At 36.9% G+C, this 23,763-nt stretch overlaps 1 protein-coding gene across 1 annotated transcript in view; it reads left to right on the forward strand.

Moving 5' to 3' along the window:
• KDM5A (lysine demethylase 5A) overlaps positions 1 to 23,763 on the forward strand; it is a 97,010-nt gene that overhangs the window by 8,196 nt on the left and 65,051 nt on the right. The window contains exons 4-10 of the mRNA XM_026502703.4: positions 4,795 to 4,965; positions 6,950 to 7,084; positions 12,665 to 12,770; positions 13,958 to 14,049; positions 14,659 to 14,817; positions 15,914 to 16,033; positions 16,728 to 16,886. Coding sequence (XP_026358488.2) covers positions 4,795 to 4,965; positions 6,950 to 7,084; positions 12,665 to 12,770; positions 13,958 to 14,049; positions 14,659 to 14,817; positions 15,914 to 16,033; positions 16,728 to 16,886 — 942 coding nt within the window. The remainder of the gene's footprint in view (positions 1 to 4,794; positions 4,966 to 6,949; positions 7,085 to 12,664; positions 12,771 to 13,957; positions 14,050 to 14,658; positions 14,818 to 15,913; positions 16,034 to 16,727; positions 16,887 to 23,763) is intronic.

Here is a 23,763-nt window from a genome sequence, read left to right on the forward strand (position 1 = left end):
CCACCCCATCCCTCCACCCTCCTCCCCACTTGATAACTTTTCTTACCTGAACTCATGTCTCTGAGGTCTTACAACATTTCTAGTATTTTTTGTATTCTTTGATAATGTCTTCCACTTATCTTTTTTTTCTGAACTTTTATCAGTTGGATGTTAGACCAATAACTTGATGTAAGACTATTAGAGTATTAGACTGATGCTATAGTTTGTTTACCTATTTCTCTTAAGTTAGTCTTTTCTTTTCAGATTCTCCTGAGAGTAAATCTCTAGTCTTGTCCTGTGGTTGGAGAGCAGTAGTTGCCTGGCTGTGCTGACTGGAGGACTTCTAATTGCCTTCATACAGATTTTCAGCCAGTCCTGTTCTCTGTTTATTGCCATCTCTGATTTTATTTTATTTTATTTTTTTAAGATTTTATTTATGTATTTGACAGAGAGCAAAAGAGAGAGCCTAAGCAGGGGGAGCGGCAGACAGAGGGAGAAAGAAAAACAGGCTCCCCAACTGAGCAAGGAGCCCAACTTAGGGCTCTCTCCCAGGACCCTGGGATCATGACCTGAGCCAAAGGCAGATTCTTAACCGACTGAGCCACCCAGGCGCCCCGCCATCCCTGATTTTAAAGGGACTGCTGCTTTCATTTCTTAGGCCTTTCCAGGCTCTACTGGAAAATCTTCTCCTTGGCTTTCTTCTATTGAAGGTGCTTGGTTGGTTTTAGTTACTGCCTGCTAGAATCACTTCTGTATCTGCTTTCTCTTGGTCCTATTCCTTTTTGTTCCTTTACTGTTTTTCAGCCGGGGCTTGAGAAGGAGCTTTTAAGTAGAAGACTACTACTACTTTATGTCTGTTAAGTTTGTCTCCTACTGGCCAGACTTAGTTTTACACTGGATGGAAATTTGGCCTTGATTGACATTATTCTTTGGTCAAGTTTTGATTAGTGGCTTGTTTCCATTTTATTTTGTTCAGTTTATCTTTGCATGCCATGTATCTTTTTATAGGGCATGGCTTATAAGTGATATTTTTCTAGTGATAATGGTGTGATATATTTCATGGCAAAATGTTTGGAGTAAATGGTTTTATATTTTGAAATTATAACATGATAATTCTTGAATCTGTCAGCTGAAGAAAAACAAGTGTTAAGTTTCGTATGTTTTTATAGTTTCAGGCCCTGTTAGATCGTTAAAGTGTTGTATGTACGAAGCCAGAGTCACAATGTTGATTTCTTTGTGAGACAGTTTTATCTTACTTCTTAGCCATACCCTGTGCTGGCTGTCATTTTCACAGCTGCATGTCATTAAGCATCTTGACTGGGTAGGGCAGCATGACTGGATCCATGCAGATATATCATTTCTAATGGAAATTTAGCTTAAAGTGCTTTGCATACAATCCAGAGTAGTATATAATGGTGAAAAATGTATTGTATAATGAAGATTACTAAGAGAGCTTCTGTTTCCTTTCGGACTCCTCCCCACTTGCTTCAACCACATTGGCTTCCTTATTGTTCCTCAAACATTTGAAGTATGCTTCTAACATGGGGCTCTAGCTCTGACTATGCCCTGTATATCTGCTTGGGTAACTGCTTCACCTTGAAGGAGTTTTTGCTGAAATTTCACCTTTATAATGAAGTTTTTTGTAACCGTTTAATACTTCGGTTAAATCCTCACTCTGCTACTTGTGAGGTCTTTTAACTGTTTTTTAAAGTTTCTTCTATCGGATTTATCACTTTAAATTTTACATACTTTGTTTACTGCCTGTTTTTCCTGCTGGAATGTAAGCACCATGAGGGCAAAGGTCTTTGTTTTATTCACCGATGTATCTCAAGCACCCAGAACAGTACCTGACAGTACAGAAGCACTGGAAAGATGCGAATGAAAGGCATCCTGATTCACGCACTTGCTTCCAGACAGCCCTTAAAACACCCTCATTGTGTTTTCCTCTACACTACAACATTGGAAAAATCAACTTTTTTCTCTTCATAATTTTCCCCTGGCTAACCTTTTTAAACAGAGATGGCTTGTCTGAAGACGTGCTGAAAGAAGCTAAAGAATTAGAGATATGTTTAGCTTTTGTGCACATGAACTTATGTGTTCCCACCAAGCTTTCACATATTTCAGCAGAGGGAAATTTTGTTTTGGTATAGGTTCATCTTTGCCTATAAGAGCATCGTAGAGTACAAGAGCTGAAAACGTTCATTTATTTGTAGCATGCACTCCCACTTGCCCACACACACAGACATTATAATACTGCTAGTGTTGACGCACTGCTTATTTTGTCCTGGTGCTTTTCATGTTTTATCTCATTTATCTTCACAACTGCCTCATAATGAAGTGTAAGTGCTGTTAAATTATTAATATTTTAATAATAGCGAGGGCTCCGAAGTGCAAATTATGACGTAACTTGCCCAAGGTCACACAGTTAAGTAGTGGACCTGAGATTCGAACTCTGGAAATCTGGCTCCACAGTCCATATTCTTAACCTTTTTATAAAAAATTGGTAAAATATGCATACTATAACAGTGAACCATTTTTTTAAGTGTACAGTTTAATGGCATTAAGTACATTCAGAATGTTGTACAACCATCACTACTTTTCATTTCCAGAACTTTCCCTCTCCCTTCAGGCCCCTGGTAAATCCTCTATTCTACTTCCTCTCTCTATAAATTTGTTTATTCTAGGTATTTCATAGAAGTGGAATCATGTAATATTCATCTTTTTGCGTTTGAGCATAATGTTTTCAAGGATCCATGTTGTTGCATGCGTCAGTTTCATTCCTTTTTAAGGCTGGTTAATATTCCATTACATGCATATATCAGATTTTGTTTATTCATTCATCTCTTGATGGGCTTTGAGTTGTTTCCACCATTTGACTGACTATTGTGAGTAATGCTGCTGTGAACATTGGTTTGCAAGTATCTGTTTAAATCCCTGTTTTCAGTTTTTTTGGGTGGAATTGTTGAGTCATGTAATTCTATGTTTAATTTTTTTCTTTTTTTTTTTTTAAAGATTTTATTTATTTAATAAACAGAGATAGAGACAGCCAGCGAGAGAGGGAACACAAGCAGGGGGAGTGGGAGAGGAAGAAGCAGGCTCATAGCTGAGGAGCCTGATGTGGGGCTTGATTCCATAACGCCGGGATCACGCCCTGAGCTGAAGGTAGACGCTTAACGACTGTGCCACCCAGGCGCCCCTAATTTTTCTTTTAACCTTTTTTTTTTTAAAGTAAGCTTTATGCCCAGTGTGGGACTTGAACTCGCAGCCCTGAGTTCAAGTTACATGCTCCGCCGACTGAGCCAGCCAGGCACCAGTCTCTTACTTTTTTTGATACAGAGAAATAACAGTAGTGTACACTCAAGAAAAATTTTTTGACTTCAAATAGCTATGTCACAGTCCTTTTTATTTTATCATCAGTTAGCGGAAGACTGCCTATATTTTATTTTATTTATTTTTTTTTTAAAGATTTTATTTTATTCGACAGAGATAGAGACAGCCAGCGAGAGAGGGAACACAAGCAGGGGGAGTGGGAGAGGAAGAAGCAGGCTCATAGCGGAAGAGCCTGATGTGGGGCTCGATCCCAGAACGCCGGGATCACGCCCTGAGCCGAAGGCAGACGCTTAACCGCTGTGCCACCCAGGCGCCCCGACTGCCTATATTTTAAAGTGTGAGAGATGTACAGTATCAATTTCTAGAAGATAGGGAACCTTGATATATGTATATTCTATATAGCGCCTGGTTTGATGTGAGCATTCAACCAAATTGTCCAATTTATCTTAACTGAATGTACATTAATACATTCTGTACTATATTTTCTAGTAAGTCTTCCGCCGTAATCTGATCTCTTCCCATCATTCCTTCATAACCTTCCATGTAAAACTCCTTTTGAAAAATTATAGCCTTTTCCAAAATGGCCTCTGAATCCATTGTTTCCTTGACATTTTTGTTAAAATTCTATAAGGTATTTGGTACATTTCCCAATTTCAGGATTTATGTTCATTTTATACTATATAACTTATATTTATGCTTATGTTTATTTTTGTTGTTTTTAATTCTTATATTTTGAGTTCCTTGGGATATTGAGTATATAAATCTGTTTAGTTTTCTCAAGGTGTATATGTACAAAGTGTAAATTCATTAAATGTTTTTGAATGCTTAGTTCATTGAAAATAGGCACATTAACATTAAATAGTGGAGTTTAAAACTTCCGAAAATCATTCTTTTTTTTTTTTTTTTTTTTTTTTTGACAGAGAGAGAGACAGCCAGAGAGAGAGGGAACACAAGTGGGGGGAGTGGGAGAGGAAGAAGCAGGATCCCAGTGGAGGAGCCCGATGTGGGGCTTGATCCCAGGACTCTGGGATCTTGCCCTGAGCTAAAGGCAGATGCTTTTTTTTTTTTTTTTTTTAAAGATTTTATTTATTTATTTGACAGAGATAGAGACAGCCAGCGAGAGAGGGAACACAAGCAGGGGGAGTGGGAGAGGAAGAAGCAGGCTCATAGCCGACGAGCCTGATGTGGGGCTCGATCCCATAACACCGGGATCACGCCCTGAGCCGAAGGCAGACGCTTAACCGCTGTGCCACCCAGGCGCCCCAAAAGGCAGATGCTTAATGACTGAGCCACCCAGGCGCCCCTCTGAAAATCATTCTTTATTTCAAACTTTAAATGTTGACACGTTTGAATTTTGTCAGATATTTGTGGAAAGGAAATTAGAATTCTAAGCTCAGAATAATTTTTCTGTTTAGCAGGGAAGATATAGAGTCAGAATACATGAATCTGCTTGCTTTCTCTAAATAATTTTTACTTTCTTTTCAGATTGTTGCCAGCAAAGGAGGTTTTGAAATGGTCACAAAAGAGAAAAAATGGTCTAAAGTGGGTAGTCGCTTGGGATATCTGCCGGGAAAAGGAACTGGGTCTCTTTTGAAGTCACATTATGAAAGAATTCTCTACCCATATGAACTTTTCCAGTCTGGTGTCAGCCTTATGGTGAGATGCATCTTTTTTTTTTTTTTTTTTTTTTTAGGGGTGGTTAAATCCAGTCTGCCAAATATGAATGTTATTTGTTAGCAGTTAGCAGTTCGCTAAGCATAGCCAGTTAAAAAGATTTCTCCAGGTACCAAAATTTGGGGTAGCAAGATGTGGTTTAAAAATTGCAGCTGATTTTGGTGGTTTACAAGATAAAGGCTAATGGGAATGAAGGATGTGTTCTTATTTATTTAAAATAAATTCTCATAACTTAAGCTTTCTGAAAAATTCCTCCTCTTGGTTTCGTGTATTAACAGCTTTATTGAGGTTACAATTTGCATACTGTAGAATTCAGTCATTGTAAATACACAGTAAGCTTTAATAAATTACACATTTATGCAGTAATTGCCAAAGCTCAGTTTTAGAATATTTCCATCAGCCCAGAAAGTTCCTTTGTGTTTGGTTGTAGTTGGTTCCTGTTCGTATCCCCGAACCCAGATAAACACCTGATTTGCTTTCTGGCTCTGTAGTTTTTTGCCTTTGTAGAAATTTCACATAGATGGAATCATACAATATAATTTTGTGTCTGGCTTCTTTCACTTAGCCTAATGTTTTCAAGGTTCATCTATGTTTTAGCCTGTATTAGTACTTCATTCTTTTTTATGGCTGAATAATAGTCCATTGTATGGATATACCATATTTGTTTATCCATTTACCAGTTGGTGGACAGTTGGATTGTTTCCAGTTTATGGCTATTATGAATAAATGCTATGAATATTCATGTATAAGTCTTTGTGTGGACATATGTTTTCATTTCTCTTGGGTAGATACCTAGGAGTGGAATTGCTGGGTTATATGGTAAGTTTATGTTTAACTTTTTAAGAAACTGCCAAACTGTTTTCCAAAGTGGCTGAACCATTTTACATTCCCACCAGTAATGTAGAGGCTTCCAGTTTCTTCACGTCTTTGCCAACACTTGGTATTGTCAGTTGTTTTGCTTATAGCCATTCTAGTGGGTGTGTAGTGGTATCTCATTGTGGTTTTAATTTTCATTTCCCTAATGACCAGTGGTGTTGTGCATCTTTTCATGTGCATATTAGCCATTTGTATATCTTCCTTGATGAAGTGTCTGTTCTGATCTTTTTTTTTATTGGATTGTTTGTCATCTTACACTTGTTTGCTATATAATCTGGATATAAGTCTTTTATCAGGTACATGATTTTATAAATACTCTCTGCTAGTCTCTGGTTTATCTTTTCATTTTTATAATGGTGTCTGTTTGAAGAGTAGTTTATTAATTTCCTTCCCCCCTTCTATGGATTGTGCTTCTCTTGTCATATCTAAGAAACCTTTTCTTAACCCAAGGCCCCAAAGATACTTTTTGTTTTTCTCTAGAAGTTTCATATTTTAGCTTTTATATTTAGGTCTGAGATCCATTTTTTTTTTTTTTTTGTATGTGCATAGTATGAGGTAAAACTACAAGTTCATTTTGGAGGAGAGGGGAAATGTATATGTATATGAATATTCAGTTGTACCAGTATCATATGTTTAAAAGACTACTACCCTTTTCCCGTTGATTTACTTTGGCACCTTTGTTGAAAATCAGTTGACTATAAATGTGGGTTTATTTCTGGTCTCTGTTTTGTGCTTTGGTCCATGTATTTACCCTAACACCAATACTATACTGTCTTGAGTACTGTAGCTTTATAGTAAGTTTTGATATCCAATAGTGTTAGTCTTCCAACTTGGTTCTTTTTTTTTAAATTTCCAAAGATTTTCATTTCCACATAAATTTTAGAAATTGACTTTTCAATTTCTACAACAAAAGCCTGCTGGGATTTCAATAGGGATTGTCTTGAATTTATAGATCAATTTGGTAGGTAGAATTGTCATCTGGTTTCATGTAGTTTTGGGGATTTATTGGAAATTTATTATTTCTCCCCTGATTCTCCAATCTGATTTCTTATCAGTGAACCTGCTGTCTTTCTGTGCTCTGATTCTTTAGGGTGTACAGATGCCTAATTTAGATCTTAAGGAAAAAGTAGAGCCTGAGGTTCTTGGCACTGACGTCCAAACTTCCCCAGAGCCAGGCACAAGAATGAACATTCTACCGAAGAGAACAAGGCGTGTCAAGTCTCAGGTATCAACTTCCATGGGTCATTTTTAACAGGAGTTTTAAGTGCATTAACTGAAGAACAGTGATGTGGTTATTGGAGGCATTCACATACTATTGTTGTTTAGACTGTGAAGAAGAGACCTGTCTTTCATTTACCATGAAGATGAACAGGGAAGAAATTGTAAAATTCAGTCTGATTTGATTTAGAAAGCTTTTTGTTAATTTTGAACAGTTTTTGATGAGGAGGACAAATCAGATGGTGACTCTGGGTACGGTAGGGCCAGTGTTATCGACATGCTGATGAACTGTAGTATATTTTATTTTCGTGGTTAGCAGAAATGAGAGGAGTAGGAAAGGGTGGTTTTAGTTTTCACTCATTCCTTTAAAAGCTAGAGTGTAAGTTTTAGTGTTTGAACCTTTCCAGTGTTAACTTCTTAGTGTTCTTGTAGCCTAAAATAATTTCATCGGAAGAAAAATGCACTAATTTCTTCTTGTCTGCATCTGTCCTCCTTTCCCCATTCTCATTTGTGGTCCTCAAAGTGTGTTTTTAAAGTTGTTGTAAAGACAGGTCCGTAGGGGCGCCTGCGTGGCTCAGTAGTTAAGCGTCTGCCTTTGGCTCAGGGCGTGATCCTGGCGTTCTGGGATCGAGTCCCACATCGGGCTCCTCTGCTGGAAGCCTGCTTCTTCCTCTCCCACTCCCCCTGCTTGTGTTCCCTCTCTCGCTGGCTGTCTCTATCTCTGTTAAATAAATAAATAAAATCTTAAAAACAAAAAATAAATAAAGACAGGTCCGTAGGTTGGGACAGTTAGATGCTGCTTCCCTTGCTCTGAATTTATGCTCCTTGAATAGTCTCCTGAATAATAATTTAGCTTCTTAGGTACTTTGATAACAGAAAGGTAGGTGTCTTGGATGGAGAACGTGAATTTAATGGGAATTCATTGAAAAGTGAATTTTAAATTTATGTTTATTAGTAAATTACCAGTATGTAATATAAATTGTTCAGTAATTCATAAATTAATATTTTGTTGCATTATAATAATATAATTGTAATTTTTATTTATGATGAGAATTCTTAGTTATAAATCATTATAAATTAGTGAACTCTGGTTTAGTTGTTAAGTGATTTTTTATTACTGTGATTGATCTCAAAAGTTCTAATCATCTTTGGGTGTATAGTGATGATTCTGTTTCAAGACCCGAAACACTTGAAAATTAGTCTCTGACTTGGTGACTCAGTTTTGAAGAGTTGACCCAGCTGGCCCTGCTCCTCTAATCAGTTGACAGCTTATGATGAAATTTCTTTTTGATGTTCCTTCTGAAACCATGGAAAAGTCCTGCTGCTTATTGCCTATATATAAGAAAAGGACAGTATAGATTGTTTTTACCTATTGTAATGATTGGCAGCGTAGTCAGATTGTTGATACCAGGTAGAAACTAGAACCATTGTAGGCTTTTCAACGAAGAATTTGTTCAGCTCACAATTTGTCCTTAATTACTGTATTGCCTAGTCTGCCTCATTCCTCATTCTACCAGAAAGAAGAGGCTTTCTGGTAGAACTCCTTCGACTTCTTGCCCCATATACAGAATTGTTGGTATTCATTCTTAATTTCTGTCAGTCTCTGTGGGCAAAGGGTAGCCTTTGTCTCTAAGGATAATCTTCCCACATCTGTTCTTTCTGGCTTCTTTAGGGATTTTAATGTATCACTTACGAAATTTCTCTCTCCTACCTCTTCTGTCTGCTGGATCTCCTCCTACCCCCAATGTAAACGTGTTTAAAGTCTTTGTCATCTTAAAACAAAAACTCCCTTCCTAGATAGTGCCTTACTCTTTGCCTCTTTTTATGAAGTTTCTTGAAAAACAGTTGATGTTGTCTCAGGTTCCTCAGTATCTGTTTAGCTTTCATACTCTGTAATCTGACATTGAGCTAAATCATTTTATTGAAACTGCACCACTCAAGTTACCACTGAGTTAATAATTGTCGAAAGCTGAGGATCTTTTTTTTATTTCTTATCCTTCTTTATCTCTGGTCATGTATACATTTAATACAGTTGTTGACTTCTCTCCTTGAAATTCAGTTAACTTGATTTTTCTTTGGCTTCGTGATGCCTCTCTCCTGGTTATCTTCTTCACTCTCTGACTTCTCCTCAGTCATCTTTGTTCTCTCTTCCCATTGCCCTTTACATGGAATTTTAAGTCTTTTCCTATCTTTGCTCTCCCTAGCTATCTTATCTACCCTGTGATTTCGAGTAGTACCTGTACACTTAAAACTCCTAAATATGTCTTGACACGCATGTTTCTTTTCTGTTTGCCAGGGATGTGTGTGTGTGCATATAGTATATGTATACCCCTGTATGCATATTGGTAGCCATTGGTAGCCACAGCAGGTATGCTGAATTCAGTACATCTCAAACATTATCACCTTCTCTAAATCTGTTTTTCCTTTGTTATTTTCTAGCTTGGTGTCCATGACAAGCACAGCCATCCAATAGTCTCTTAAACAAGAAACAGAAGTTATGAAAGTTATCCTACTCCCCTTTCTTATCTCTATCACATCACTGGCTTTACTGTTCTGTGATTTTTATTCTTTTTTTTTTTTAGATTTATTGATTTTAGAGAAAGAGAGGGAGACAGAGAGGAATGAAAGCGCATGCCAGTGGGGGGAGGGGCAAAGGGAGAGGGAATCTCAAGCTGACTCTGTTGAGCAACAGAGCCTGATGCAGGGCTCTATCTCACAACCCTGAGATCGTGACCTGAGCCAGAGTCAAGAGTCGGACACTTAACTGGCTGAGCCACCCAGGCACCGCTGGTATGATTGTTTTTTCATCTGTGACCTCACTAGTGAGCTTTTTGAAAGCTGGATTCAGCTTTCAGAGCCAGGTTTCTCCATTATACTTATTCTCTTTGTAATAAAAGTAATCAGAGTAAACTGTAAGACAGTGTGAATAACCTGTCTCCCAGTTATGTTTTACCCAGTGGTTTTCGCATTCATTGATGATCCTTACGTGAATTAGTAGTAACGCTGGTCGTTGCAAGCTGGGTGATTTTCTAGCTCTGTCATTTTCTACATCTTTTAGCATTTTTCTTTAAAGGAGAACTCTTCTCCCACACTTTCTTGAGATACTTTTTTCATACAGTAAAATGTTTATATCTTAAGTGTATAGTTTGGTGAATTTTGATGAATGTGTTTACCCGTGGAACCAAGACTGACCCCTGCTCCTTTTTAGTATCACTGTAGGTCATGATTTTTGAAAAATATAATGTCTGGGGCACCTGGGTGGCGCAGTCCTTAAGCATCTGCCTTTGGCTCAGGGCGTGATCCCAGCGTTCTGGGATCGAGCCCCACATCGGGCTCTTCCACTGGGAGCCTGTTTCTTCCTCTCCCACTCCCCCTGCCTGTGTTCCCTTTCTCGCTGGCTGTCTCTGTCAAATAAATAAATAAAATCTTTAAAAAAAAATTAAAAAAAATATAATGTCTTATAATTTATTACCATCTCTTATTCCTTTTTATAATCCTGTTGTTCCAAGTTTGGCTAATGGGAACCCCTTCAAGCTGGTTCATGTTACTCTTTTTACATGTCTCCATCTTTGTTTGAGTACTTGTTTAGCACAGAAAGGCTCATTGTCTTCTTGCCTTGCTTAGACCTGGAATTAGCCGTTTCTCCACGGAATTCTGCTTCATTTTAGTGTGAAATGATATATAGAGACCAAGATCTGAGTACAACGTGTGCTTGTTCCTACTGGGATGCCATTGCTTTTGTAGGTCCTTTTAGTGGTTAGGTCTGGGAAATAAAATTTAAAAACATATTTTCAGAAATGGACTGATAATTCCAGTTCTAATCTAGCATCACAAAGTTCTTTTGATTCACATTGTGGCTCTTTTCCTAGCTCTTGGATTTGGAAACTTAATTTATTTCTATTCATCTGTTTTAACTGGGCTGTTTAAGACTATAAAATTTCCTGTGATCCCTGCTTTAATTTATTCTGGAGATTCTGATTTATAGTCTTTTTTTGTTATCATTTTTTAATAGGAAGTTAAAGATTTCTAGCAGGTCTTTTTTTTTTTTTTTTTTAAAGATTTTATTTATTTATTCGACAGAGCCAGAGACAGACAGTGAGAGAGGGAACACAAGCAGGGGGAGTGGGAGAGGAAGAAGCAGGCTCATAGCAGAGGAGCCTGATGTGGGGCTAGATCCCATAACGCGGGGATCACGCCCTGAGCCGAAGGCAGACGCTTAACCGCTGTGCCACCCAGGCGCCCCCTCTAGCAGGTCTTTTTATTTATTTTTTTTATTTTGTTATTTCTAGTTTTTATTCCATTAAGATCAGGTAATGTCTTATTATTTCTACTTTTTGGAACTTTATTGCCTGTCTGAAAAGGTTGTTGTGAGGATTAATTGATTAAAATACTTTTATATGGTACATAGTATCTACTCAGTGTATGTTAGGTTTTCTTATTATATACTGTGCGTTAATAGTGATGAAGAATGTACAGTGTCATGTTTATCATTGGACTGTAAAGATAGATTAGTATAATTAAGTCAGTCTACTGAAGTTTAAATATATATATTTAAATGCCATTTTGGTTGGTTTGGTTCTTACATAATCATAGACTTATAAAGTCTGTATTTTAACCTGATTTATTTTTATTTTTATTTTTATTGACTATATTTTAAGTAAGTTTTAGTTATTTACTTAGTGTATATTCAGAGTGTATGGTCCATCTGAATTCACGATGTAACACTTGGCATCTATCAGGATGCTCTCATCTTCAAGTACTAGAGTACCAAATGACATCAGCTTAAACATTAACAACACAGTTTTCACATAAGGACACATTTTTCACATAAGATTTCCAGAAATAGGTAGCTCTAGGATTGATGCAGCAATGGCACATTGCCATGAAGGGCCCAGGCTCTTTCCATCTTTCTGCCTTGCTTGCTTCAGTGTGTGGGTAATGTATCTCTTCCTAATTGCAGTGCAGCTGCTTGAGTCCAGCACAATGCTTTCACCAGGCTGAATCTCCTAAAAGTAGGGAAGGAAGTTGGGGTAAAAGGCTTATAACTCTTTGAGAAGCTTTCTCTTTTATTAGAAGATGGAATCTTTCCCAGAGGCTTCTAGTAGATGTTCTGTATGTTTCATTGGTCTGGACCGGGATAACATTTCTACCCTCAGCTAGGCCATCACTAACAAAGAGAAATGGCATGATTGGCTTAGGATAATCATTATTCATCTAATAGGATGGGCATATTGCCTTCTGATCAAAGATGGGTGTCCCTTAGCAAGGTAGAAGTGAGGATTTCTTTTATTATCAGTATTATACTGGTTATAACCAGTGGCATTTGTGTCTGGACAGAACCTAATTGACAACTGTGCTTTTAATAAAGATTTTCTTTTGTGGAAAGGAAGTTGGGTGTTGCATACTGCTTGGATGACTATTCAGCTGTTGTAATGAGGCAGTGAGTGGATTTAGAGAGAAGTAGTAAAATATGTTTTTCTTCATATTGAAGAGGATCTTGAAACTTTTCTCGGGTAAGAAAATAAATATGTGATTAGATGTGATTAGATAATGTGAGGTTTTTTTGTTTGTTTGTTTTTTTTTTTAGTCAGAATCTGGAGAAGTGAACAGAAACATGGAATTGAAGAAACTTCGAATTTTTGGGGCTGGGCCTAAGGTCGTGGGCCTAGCAATGGGAGCAAAAGATAAAGAAGGTAAAAATCTCTTATTCGGTCACGAAAAGAAACAAGGTATAGCCATATGGTTCTAATAAGATTCAAATAACATTTGAATTGCAGTCTGCTTTGGGGTTTTTCTTATGAGTGTAAACTTGGAACGTGGTTCCTAGACGAATCACCTTTTATGGCATATAATCTTAAATTTAAGTCTTGAGGAACCATATTTTATTGAATTTTTATAATATTTGGAAGAGACAAATTGTCCTTTTCCATGTCTAATATGTGACACAGAAATTTATAGTTTCTGAAGGCTAGTTTAGGAAAGGATGGTGAAATGAATGGTTCTCACCTGGTGATCTGTAGCTTATAACTTTAAAATTCAAAGACTGGATTCTCTGATTTTTAGTATCAGAATATACTGTGGAGAGCTTATGATTTAAATTCTAATTCTGATTCTGTTATTTTTCCATAATTGCCTTGATATATTATGACACTTCATTTAAATAAACTCTTTATCTGAGGAAAGCCTTGTACTCTCAGCTTAGTGTGTTTGAAACTTTCTGTGAGTAAAATTGCTAATGCAAAGATCAAGTCCCACTATTCTCTTTATGTATGTGTCAGTTTTAGAACTCTACAAAGATTGTTTTGGATTTGTTTTTAATGTATATGTATTTAATGAAATGCTATAATCATAAGTCATATTATTACCCTTTTCATGATATATGAGAAATTAAGTCACAATTCAGATTGTGGATGAGAACTCTGGAGGGTCAGATGATATTGTCCCATCACTCTAAAACATTCAGTGTGATAGGACCTACTAAATACATTGTGATGTTTATTATCACCCTTCTAAGAATTAAGCACTTTGATTATCTTTTTCATTCTTGTACTTACTGCATTGGCTGGCAGTGATCTTAAAACTAGTCTCAAATTAGTCCCTGATAAGCACTACATACAGGCAGTATAGAATTAGTAGATAAGCTCTTTGGAGCTTGATTGCCTGGATTGGATTTCGAAATCTGCCACTGACTGGCTATGTGATTTTGGGCAAGTTATCTAACTTCACTATATTTTAGATTCTTTATCTTCAATGGGAATAATAGTATATCTACCTCATAGTGTTTTGAGATTTAATTTAAATTATTTTAAATAGTGTCTGGTCCATAGTAAGCTCTCAACATTAGTTTTTACTATTATTATATAACTATTTTTATTTCAAGATGAGGTCTCCCGAAGACGAAAAGTTACCAACAGGTCAGACGCATTTAACATGCAAATGAGACAACGGAAAGGAACTCTCTCTGTTAACTTTGTAAGTGTTCTGAGATGTGTCAGGAGGGAAAGGATTTATTTTTAGTTTTGCACTTTTTATCTCGCTATATATTGGTATGCCGTTTAGTTAGTTCGTTTGGTTAGAAGACTAGATGGTAAATCTAAAGTCGCAGCTTTCATTTATGTAATGTGAACCTCACTTTGTCTGTTTACATTGACTCTTCCCCAAGTTATACTCACATATACCTTGTGAGTGAGAGAATGAATATGAATCTGTAAATTCTTGAGCTGTATTGTAGACAGTGCTCAGTATTCATTCTCTACCAAAGAGTGTTTGTGTATAGGAAGGATGACATGGTGTATTTTATTTATATAATTGACTTTCAAGTAACCTGGATTTGTGGTCTTTCTTTATTCCGATAACTTGATAACACTTTTATTAACTTGCCTGTAGAAGCACTGAGGTAATTGAGGAAGTTTTATGAAAAGTTGTCTAAATATAATCATTTAAAAGATATTCAGGATTTAAGTTATGTGTACTTTTAGTGTACATTATTTTGTTTGTTTCAGTTAAGGAGTTCCTGGTAAAAATTTAATATTATTGTTATAGAAAATAGACTTTTATTTTATTTTGTTTGTTTTCTAACAGGTTGATCTCTATGTTTGTATGTTTTGTGGTCGGGGAAATAATGAAGATAAATTGCTTTTGTGTGATGGATGTGATGACAGCTATCATACATTTTGTTTAATTCCCCCACTACCTGATGTGCCCAAAGGAGACTGGAGGTGTCCTAAATGTGTTGCTGAGGTACAAGCCTAACCTTTACAGATCCTTTTTTAATTAACAATAATGATGTGCACATACACACATACAGTAAACCCATTGTCAAAAGCTCTTGCTTTCTTTTTCAGTGTTTAAAATCTCTAGGATTTTTTAAGAGCAGTATTGAATGAAAATATAGTAATTGTGTTGTGGCAGCTCGCCTTTCAAATGTTCTTTTTCTCCCTGTTGGTTAGATAATTTGGTTTATTGCTGTAGATGAATGATACTTTTATTCAGAACGTTCGTATTCCTGGAAAATAATAGAAATGAAGAAAGACTGTAGGTCGTTTATTTTTTTTAAATTAAAAAAAAGTAAAAGTCATGAAGCTCTAGAACTTAGGATTTATGCATCCAGTTTTTCATGTTACCAGATAAATTGATGGTATCTATTAGCTTGTTTAAGTTTTACTTGATTATACTGAATTATTCTTATTGAAAGATTACAAAGACATTGTACTGAAATACCTAATCTGTTTACCTATTTTAACAAAATATTGTGATAGGACATGGAAGGGAAGGACTTGGCTGGGCTGTGTGTAGGTGTATTGAAAGCTTTGAGTTATTATAATTCTCAAGGTGAGTTGATTTAGAAGTAGTTCTGTTCTGAGAATTTGTGTTAAGATACTGGTCAGGGTGGTTGATGGTGTGAAACAACCATTCCTATAGCTAGATGTTCTTGCAGTCCAGTGGATATCCCTTTATCCATTATCTTCCTTCATCCATGAACATGTATTTTCTCTCTAGCTAGATACACTGAGAAACTGAGAATGATAGGCATCCCTGGGCTTGATTGCATGCCAGTAGTTCTCCCAGTGTTTGTCTTGGTGCCAGAACTTAATGTCAACTCCAGAGTCTGAAGCTGTCTCATTACCACCTTACTTATGGAAGGCTGTGAAAATGTAGTTGAGGTTCTAGAACATTATTTCTTGATTCTGTATTGCAAGTAATTAATACTTGTTTTGCTGTCTAAGGTTGATTGGATTTGCTTCACCTAGGGAGATGATCAAAGAAGGTAACACCAAGAGCCTTAATATTTTATTAGTTCATTTTCAGTGAGTTAATTTTAGCTATTTCTTCTTAGGAATGTAATAAACCTCGAGAGGCCTTTGGATTCGAACAAGCTGTACGAGAGTATACACTTCAGAGCTTTGGAGAGATGGCAGATAATTTTAAGTCTGATTATTTCAATATGCCAGTTCATGTGAGTATCTATCATTTAGGTCAGTTTGGGGAGGTATGAAGATTTATCTGAGTCTGAAGCTTTTGGTTTGCTTTCATCATTTTGTGGAAAGCAGGGACAGCATGACAAAGATGATAGAATATTAAATATTAAAGATTAAGGGGCCTGGCATCTGTTTCTATTTCTTTCACTCGCTAATGTGGCAGTGTGACAGTACTCTCCTGTTGAGAAATCTGCTTTGATCTTTGAATTATCAGCCTTCCGTGAGTAATCTTTTATAGAAAAGCATGAAGTGTATGTGGCAGTTGCTCCTTTTGTTTAGTTATTTGTAATAACGAAGTTTGCTTCTTTTCCTAGGGGATCTTGGGCTTTTTAAATCCCTATCCAAAAACTTTGCCAAAGCTATTAAAATTCAGCCTTGAATTTTGCATTTCCTTTATTCTCCCTAATGTGCTTGCTGGGTCATCTTTATATTTCTTAGATGGTAAATAGCTTACACCAAAAGGCAGTTCAGTTTATTATGTTTTTCTGAACATCTAGTTTGTCTTTAGCTTTTCCCTATTCTCTGGGAAAAGCTAGGACCCTGGTCTTTTCAGCTCTGGAAATAAGATTTTTTCTTTTTATCATGGGTTTGTGTTCGCTTGACCTGCATATTATGTTTTAGAAGGTTATGGTTATAATGAGTTAGTAATCTGTAATCTTTTTCCCTGTATAGATGGTTCCTACAGAACTAGTAGAAAAGGAATTCTGGCGGCTGGTGAGCAGTATTGAAGAAGATGTTATTGTAGAGTATGGAGCTGATATCTCCTCAAAAGACTTTGGAAGTGGATTTCCTGTAAAGGATGGTCGGAGAAAGATGCTGCCAGAAGAAGAGGTGCAGAGCAGATAGTAGTAATTCAAACTTACTCCAAGTTGATTTAGCCTTTGCATAGTAGAAAACTTCCTTTCTCTAATCTAAAGGGTTTATGTTCATTTAAATTATTAAATATGTAGGGTTTGGATGTTATAAATAATTTTCAGTTTTAAAAACAATACGTCCAAAGTATCTTTAAAAATTTAACTTCAGGGCAACGCTCTTTGGTCCCGCCCTTCTTTCGGAGCTTTGTACTATCACTCAAACTTTGCTTTAAAAGAAAACTTAAGAAAATTTAACTTTGCATTTTAAAACCAATTTAATTAGTTTAAAACTCTGATTCCAGTTAAAAGAATTTTGCCTAGCTCTTTCTGTTTGAAAATCTAGACAGTGATTTAAGAATTTAAAAAAAAAATTGCATTTCATTGATAGGTCCAAAATTAAGTTGCCTTCAGTACCTGAGCAGGTAGGTTTTCAAATATGTTTAAACTGTAACATACAGTGAAGTCCTGTCACATTGGAGATGACCCTTATGTACAAAGCTAAATTAAGATGATCATTCATTTCTTTTTCTCATTATTTTAGTCCTTTTTACTTTTTCTTTCCCTTGATATTTGGCAGTGTTTAAGAGTTTTCTTTCCTATTAAAAGAGTTACACGTGGTTAAAAACCAGGAAAAGAGTGCAGTAGTATGTACAGTTAAAAGTATAGCCAGCCACTCCAGTTCTCTTAAGGTTACTGTTTGTGAGGTGTATCTTTTTCCATTCTTTTACTTTGAAGCTGTTTGTATCTTAGAATCTAAAATGTCTTATGTAGGCAGCATATGATTGGATTTGCTTTTTTTAAATCTAGTCTGAGGGTTGCCTTTTGATTGGAGTTATTTAGTCCATTTACATTTAATATAATTATTGATATCATTGATTTATGTCTTCCATTTTGCGATTGTATATGTCTCATGTTTTGTTCCTCCATCTCTCCTTTGTGGACTTTGTTTGGTGTTAAACAGATATTTTTCATAATACCATTTTAATTTCTCCAGGTTTTTTCATTTGGCTGTATACTTTTTAGTTATTTAGTGGTTCTAAGAATTATAATAATGCATCTTTTTTTTTTTAAGTTTTATTGACAAAATACGTCTCTATGCAGCCTACTTCATGTTAATATTGACTTAATTCTGGTGAATATAGTAACTTTGAAACAGTGTCTCTTCATTTCCTACTGTCTTTTTTGTGTATTTTTATACATTGTATTGACATGTTATATAAATACAACACAGGAATATAACTATTACTTTAAACTTTTACTTTTAAAAAAATGCACTTATACTCTGTTACACATTGACTCACAAATTTACCATTTCTGATGCTCTTCATTTATTCCTGTGGGATCCATATTACCTTTTGGGTTCATTTTCTTTCAGCCTGGAGGACTGCTCTTTTCTGTAGTGTGGGTCTCCTAAGCATTGAATTCTTTCAGTCTTTGCTTATTTGGGAATGTTTTTATCCAGACTTCTTTTAGTCTTTCGACAGTAAATGCTCTCAATATTTTTTTTCCTTTAGTTGATTTCTAGTGACTTGAAACGGTTGTTTTGGTAATTTTGTCCAGATTTATCTTTGTTTTCTGTGGGGGGGAATTGCCCAACCTCTTCATATTACCACTGCTGGAAATTCTTTATGAATAAAAGTCTCCCTCCTGGGGCACCTGGGTGGCTCAGTTAAACGTCTGCCTTTGGCTCAGGGCATGATCTTGGGGTCCTGGGATCGAGCCTTGCATCAGGCTCCCTTCTCAGCGGGGAGTCTTTCTCTCTTTCCCTCTGCCCTTCCCCAATCCCACTGCCTGTACTCTCTCTTTCTCTCAAATTAAATAAACAAATAATCTTTAAAAAGTCTCCCTCCTACCCAGAGGAAGACCCTATTTTATTTTTTAGTGCATCCTTCCAGATATAATCTATATGAGCATTTATACATCACACATACAGAATTACATACTCCTTTTTATTTACTTGTTTTTTATTTTTTTTAAGACTTATTTATTTATTTTAGAGAGCCCACAGTGGAGGAAGGGACAGAGGAAAAGGAAGAGACTCTCAAGCAGACTGCCTGCTGTGCATGGAGCCTGACCCTGGGTGGGGGGGGAGCTCCATCTCACAACCCTGAGAGCATGACCTGAATGATCCGAGCTGAAATCAAGAGTCGGACACTTAATTGACTGAGCCACCCAGGAACCCCTTACATACACCTGTTTAAACAGAAATGGAGTAAACTACTTATGTGGTCTGTATCTGACTTACCCTTTTTGTTTTTTGATTTTGAGTCTCTTCAGGCCCTATCCAGTCCATCCTGATTACTTATAGCATTACCTACCCAGTTTATTCACGGTACCATCTCATCGTGTATTATGCCAACCAATATCTGAGCGCTTAATATGTGCTGAGTAAAATTTTCGTTTCGTTTTGTTTTTTATTTTTTTTTTTAGATTTTATTTATTTATTTGACAGAGAGAGAGGCAGCGAGAGAGGGAACACAGCAGGGGAAGTGGGAGAGGGAGAAGCAGGCTTCCCGCTGAGCAGGGAGCCCCATGTGGGGCTCCATCCCAGAATGCTGGGATCATGCCCTGAGCCAAAGGCAGATGCTTAATGACTGAGCCACCCAGGTGCCCCCCTTTTGTTTTGTTTTTATGATCGAAAGTTATGAGTGTCTTTTGACTTTTTTATTATTTTAGCCTTGTTAATTGTTTTTTTTCTTTCTGTGAAGGTGGAGTATAGGTTACGATAGTCAGGTTAGGATAATATAGATTAGCGAATACACATTGGATTTTACCAAGGGAAAAAGAGAATAATTACAATAGATGGAGAACATAAATTATATGGGGATGGTTTATTCAGTGAATTAAACCTGGTTTGTATAAGTATAAAGAGATGCATCAGTCTGAGTTTCTTTATACCTTTCCATTGCCAAATGGTAGGCAATTATCGAATTATTGGGAAGAGACTTCATTATATAGCTCTTGCCTTTTTCTGAATTTTATTTCTGCTTTGAATTTTTAAGTTTTTGAATGAATATTTATATCTTCTAATCTTAGAGACAAGGTCATAGAGTTTTTTAAAGATTATTTTCAGGGTCAAACCTAAGTGATTAATGTTAATAATATAAATAATCCTTCTCCATGTTTGAGTTTGAATGAATATTCATTTATCTATTTCTGCTTTTGCTCTATTCACCTTCATGTAAGAATGTGGAGAAATGCTGGCTTGTAACCAACCATACTATGCAGAGACATGACCTAGTCTGGCAAATGTAGACTGGGTCATGGATTTGCTATTTATTTTCTAAGCAATAATGTTTTTCTAAGGATATTGTTTTTGTGTTGTAAGATGGAATGAGAGAACCTGTTCATTACAAAGGGATTTTAAGGACTAATTAGACATGTGTATAAAACTTTTGGACTTTTTAGGGGTGCCTGGGTGACTCATTCAGTTGAGTGGCCAACTCTTGGTTTCAGTTTGTGTCATGATCTCTGGGTAGTGAGATCAAGTCCTGAGTTGGGCTCCGCGCTCATCGGGGAGTCTGCTTCAGGATTCTCTTTCCTTCTGCCCCCCCCCCATGTGTTCTCTTTCTCTCTCAAATAAATAAATCTTAAAAAAAAAAAACCTTTAGACTTTTTTTTTTGTTTTTTTGTTTTTTAAAGATTTTATTTATTTATTCGACAGAGAGAGACAGCCAGCGAGAGAGGAACACAAGCAGGGGGAGTGGGAGAGGAAGAAGCAGGCTCATAGCGGAAGAGCCTGATGTGGGACTCAATCCCGTAGCGCCGGGATCACGCCCTGAGCCGAAGGCAGAAGCTTAACCGCTGTGCCACCCAGGCGCCCCAAAAAAACCCTTTAGACTTTTTAATACTTATATCAGTTCATTACTCCTCTCTGAAAGTTACTGTATTAGAATACCAGATAACTGCTAGCTTTTCACCAGGAGTTGTACATTTATGTTGAACCTCTGTATGGGTTAGCTCTTGATATCTGATAGCATATTTCTCTGGTATTGTAGTTTACTGGAAAAGTACTTCTGAAGTTAATACATTTGTTTTATGAATATGGTGTGCTCTACCAACAGGGCTTCTGAGAAATAAACAATAGGCACAGAACTCGAAACCTTGGGAACATTTTTTTTTCCTTCTTGTCTTTGCTCCATATTAAATCCTTTTTTTTTTTTATAAAGATTTTATTTATTTATTTGACAGAGATAGAGACAGCCAGAGAGAGAGGAAACACAAGCAGGGGGAGTGGGAGAGAAAGAAGCAGGCTCATAGCAGAGGAGCCTGATGTGGGGCTCGATCCCGTAACACCGGGATCACGCCCTGAGCCGAAGGCAGACGCCCAACCGCTGTGCCACCCAGGCGCCCCTCCATATTAAATCCTTGACTAAATCCTGTTAATTCATTTTTCATTATTTTCTGTAGGATTGCCTTCTTTTTCATACCCACTGCTACCATCCTTGTCTAGGTCCTATCGCATCATGTTGGGATGATTGCCGTAGTCTTACATAATGACCACTTGTGTTGGAAGTCCCTAAGACCATCTCCAGCGTTCAGTGATTTTCTGGGAGAACTCATGGCTATGGCCATGATTTATTATAGTGAAAGAATGCAAAGCAAAATCAGCAAAGGGAAAAGATCATGGTCCAAGTCCAGAGAAAACGAGGTAGAAGCTTCCAAGAGTTCTCTCCCAGTGTAGTTACACAGGATGCACTAGTATCATATTGTGTATGAACTGTTATTTACCAGGGAAGCTCATTAGAGACTTAGTGCTCAAGGTTTTTGTTGGAGGCTGGTGACATAGGCATCCTCTACTGAACACATACTAAAATCCCAGACTCCCAGAAGGAAAGCAAGTGTACATAAATCATATTGTACAGCCTAGGCATTGTGAATCACTCTGTATTAGTGTAGGGAACTGATGATCATATAAGTTTGCAGATACCAGCTGACAGAACTTTAAGAGGCTTTTTGAAGAACAGCAGTCTTAGGCCTGTTATGTTAACCATTTTCTGCTTACTGCTTCTCTCTGCAGTCTTTTTTATATATTGCTTTTATTTAAAATTTTAAGGTTGAAAGGTCTTTGGGAGTTCAGTATGCAGACCTGTCTACTTTTATGTTTGAAATTTTCCATAATCAGAAGTTTAAAAATACTTAAGATACTATGTTTATATTGTTTCATTTTTCAAATTCTGTTTTATTTCCCTTCTGAATATAGGATAAAATCCAAGCTTCTTAGTTTGAAACATAAGATTAAAGGTCCAAGATTCTTCTTTTCTAATCTTATTTCCTGTATTTCTGAGTGTGATTATTCTACTCTTCCCCTTCACCAGACAGAACAGTTTATTTTCGGTCTCTCTGTCATTTACTGTCAAAGCTTATCTATTTTCTCTAAGCTGTATTGGGGTTCTTCCTTTTCTGTGAAGTTTTCTTAATGATGCAAACCCTTACTGATTACTGTTGTCCTCTGAAGAACTAAAGAAATTGCTCTTTTATCTGTATTTGGTGTTGAATATATACAGCCTTGTCTTGAAACTTTTTGTATGTAGGCTTTATCTTTTCAACTGGTTCATTATGTTTTCAGACAACCAGCTGACCAATCAATTAAAAAACATATTGAGTAGTAATTTTTGAAAGCCTTTTGGGGGTTACCTGAGTGGCTCAGTTGGTTAAGTGTCTGACTTTGGATCAGGTCATGATCTCAGGGTCCTGGAATCAAGCCCTGAGTCAGGCTCTGCGCTCCGAGGGGAGTCTGCTTCTCCTTCTGCCCTTTCCCCCACTCACGCGTGCACACTCTCACTCTCAAATAAATAAATAAAATCTTAAAAAATAAAACAACTGAAAGCCTTTTTAAAAAAGCCTTTTGAGGGTATGAATCATATGTCTCTATTTCTTTTTTTTTTTTTTTTTAAGATTTTTTATTTATTTATTCGACAGAGAGAGACAGCCAGCGAGAGAGGGAACACAAGCAGTGGGAGAGGAAGAAGCAGGCTCATAGCAGAAGAGCCTGATGTGGGACTCGATCCCGTAATGCCGGGATAACGCCCTGAGCGGAAGGCAGACGCTTAACCGCTTTGCCACCCAGGCGCCCCAATATGCTCTATTTCTTAACGAAATTCCTCCTTAAACCTATGCTGGACTTTCTTACTCTATTCCTCTGCAACTCTTTTTTTTTTTTTTTTAAAGATTTTATTTATTTATTCGACAGAAATAGAGATAGCCAGTGAGAGAGGGAACACAAGCAGGGGGAGTGGGAGAGGACGAAGCAGGCTCATAGCAGAGGAGCCTGATGTGGGGCTCGATCCCGTAATGCTGGGATCACGCCCTGAGCTGCAGGCAGACGCTTAACTGCTGTGCCATCCAGGCGCCCCTCCTCTGCGACTCTTAATCATACACATAGTTTTCATTTTTTTGTGCTACGTTATGGATGATACTCTCAAATCCGAGTTCTCATTGACACATTCTCTCTTCAGCTTTGTCATTGGCTGTTAAACCCCTTACTTTGCATGTTTTATTTTTTCAACTCTGTATTATAGAAAGTTTCAAATGTATAGAAGTATACATAATTAGGAATTTCCATCCTTCCCTCAGTACCTGGCATCCAGGTTCAGCAGTTATCAACCTCCTAATAGAAGGCAGTTGGATTCTCTTATCTGTTTCTGCATTCAGTCTGTTGTCAGTCTGTTGTGATGTCGCATATCATGTATCCTCTGGAAAACACACTATGTTCCTGCAAGAATGAGAGCAAAAAAGGCAAATAACATCTTACAGTTATTATAAAAATAGTTTGACTTTGCAAGTTCCCTGAAATAGTCTTAGGTTCCCTAGATCCCACTTTGAGAACTGCTCTCCACAAGGATGATAAGCCC

Source organism: Ursus arctos, unplaced genomic scaffold (assembly GCF_023065955.2).
Source record: "Ursus arctos isolate Adak ecotype North America unplaced genomic scaffold, UrsArc2.0 scaffold_26, whole genome shotgun sequence".
NCBI classification, from domain to species: domain Eukaryota; kingdom Metazoa; phylum Chordata; class Mammalia; order Carnivora; family Ursidae; genus Ursus; species Ursus arctos.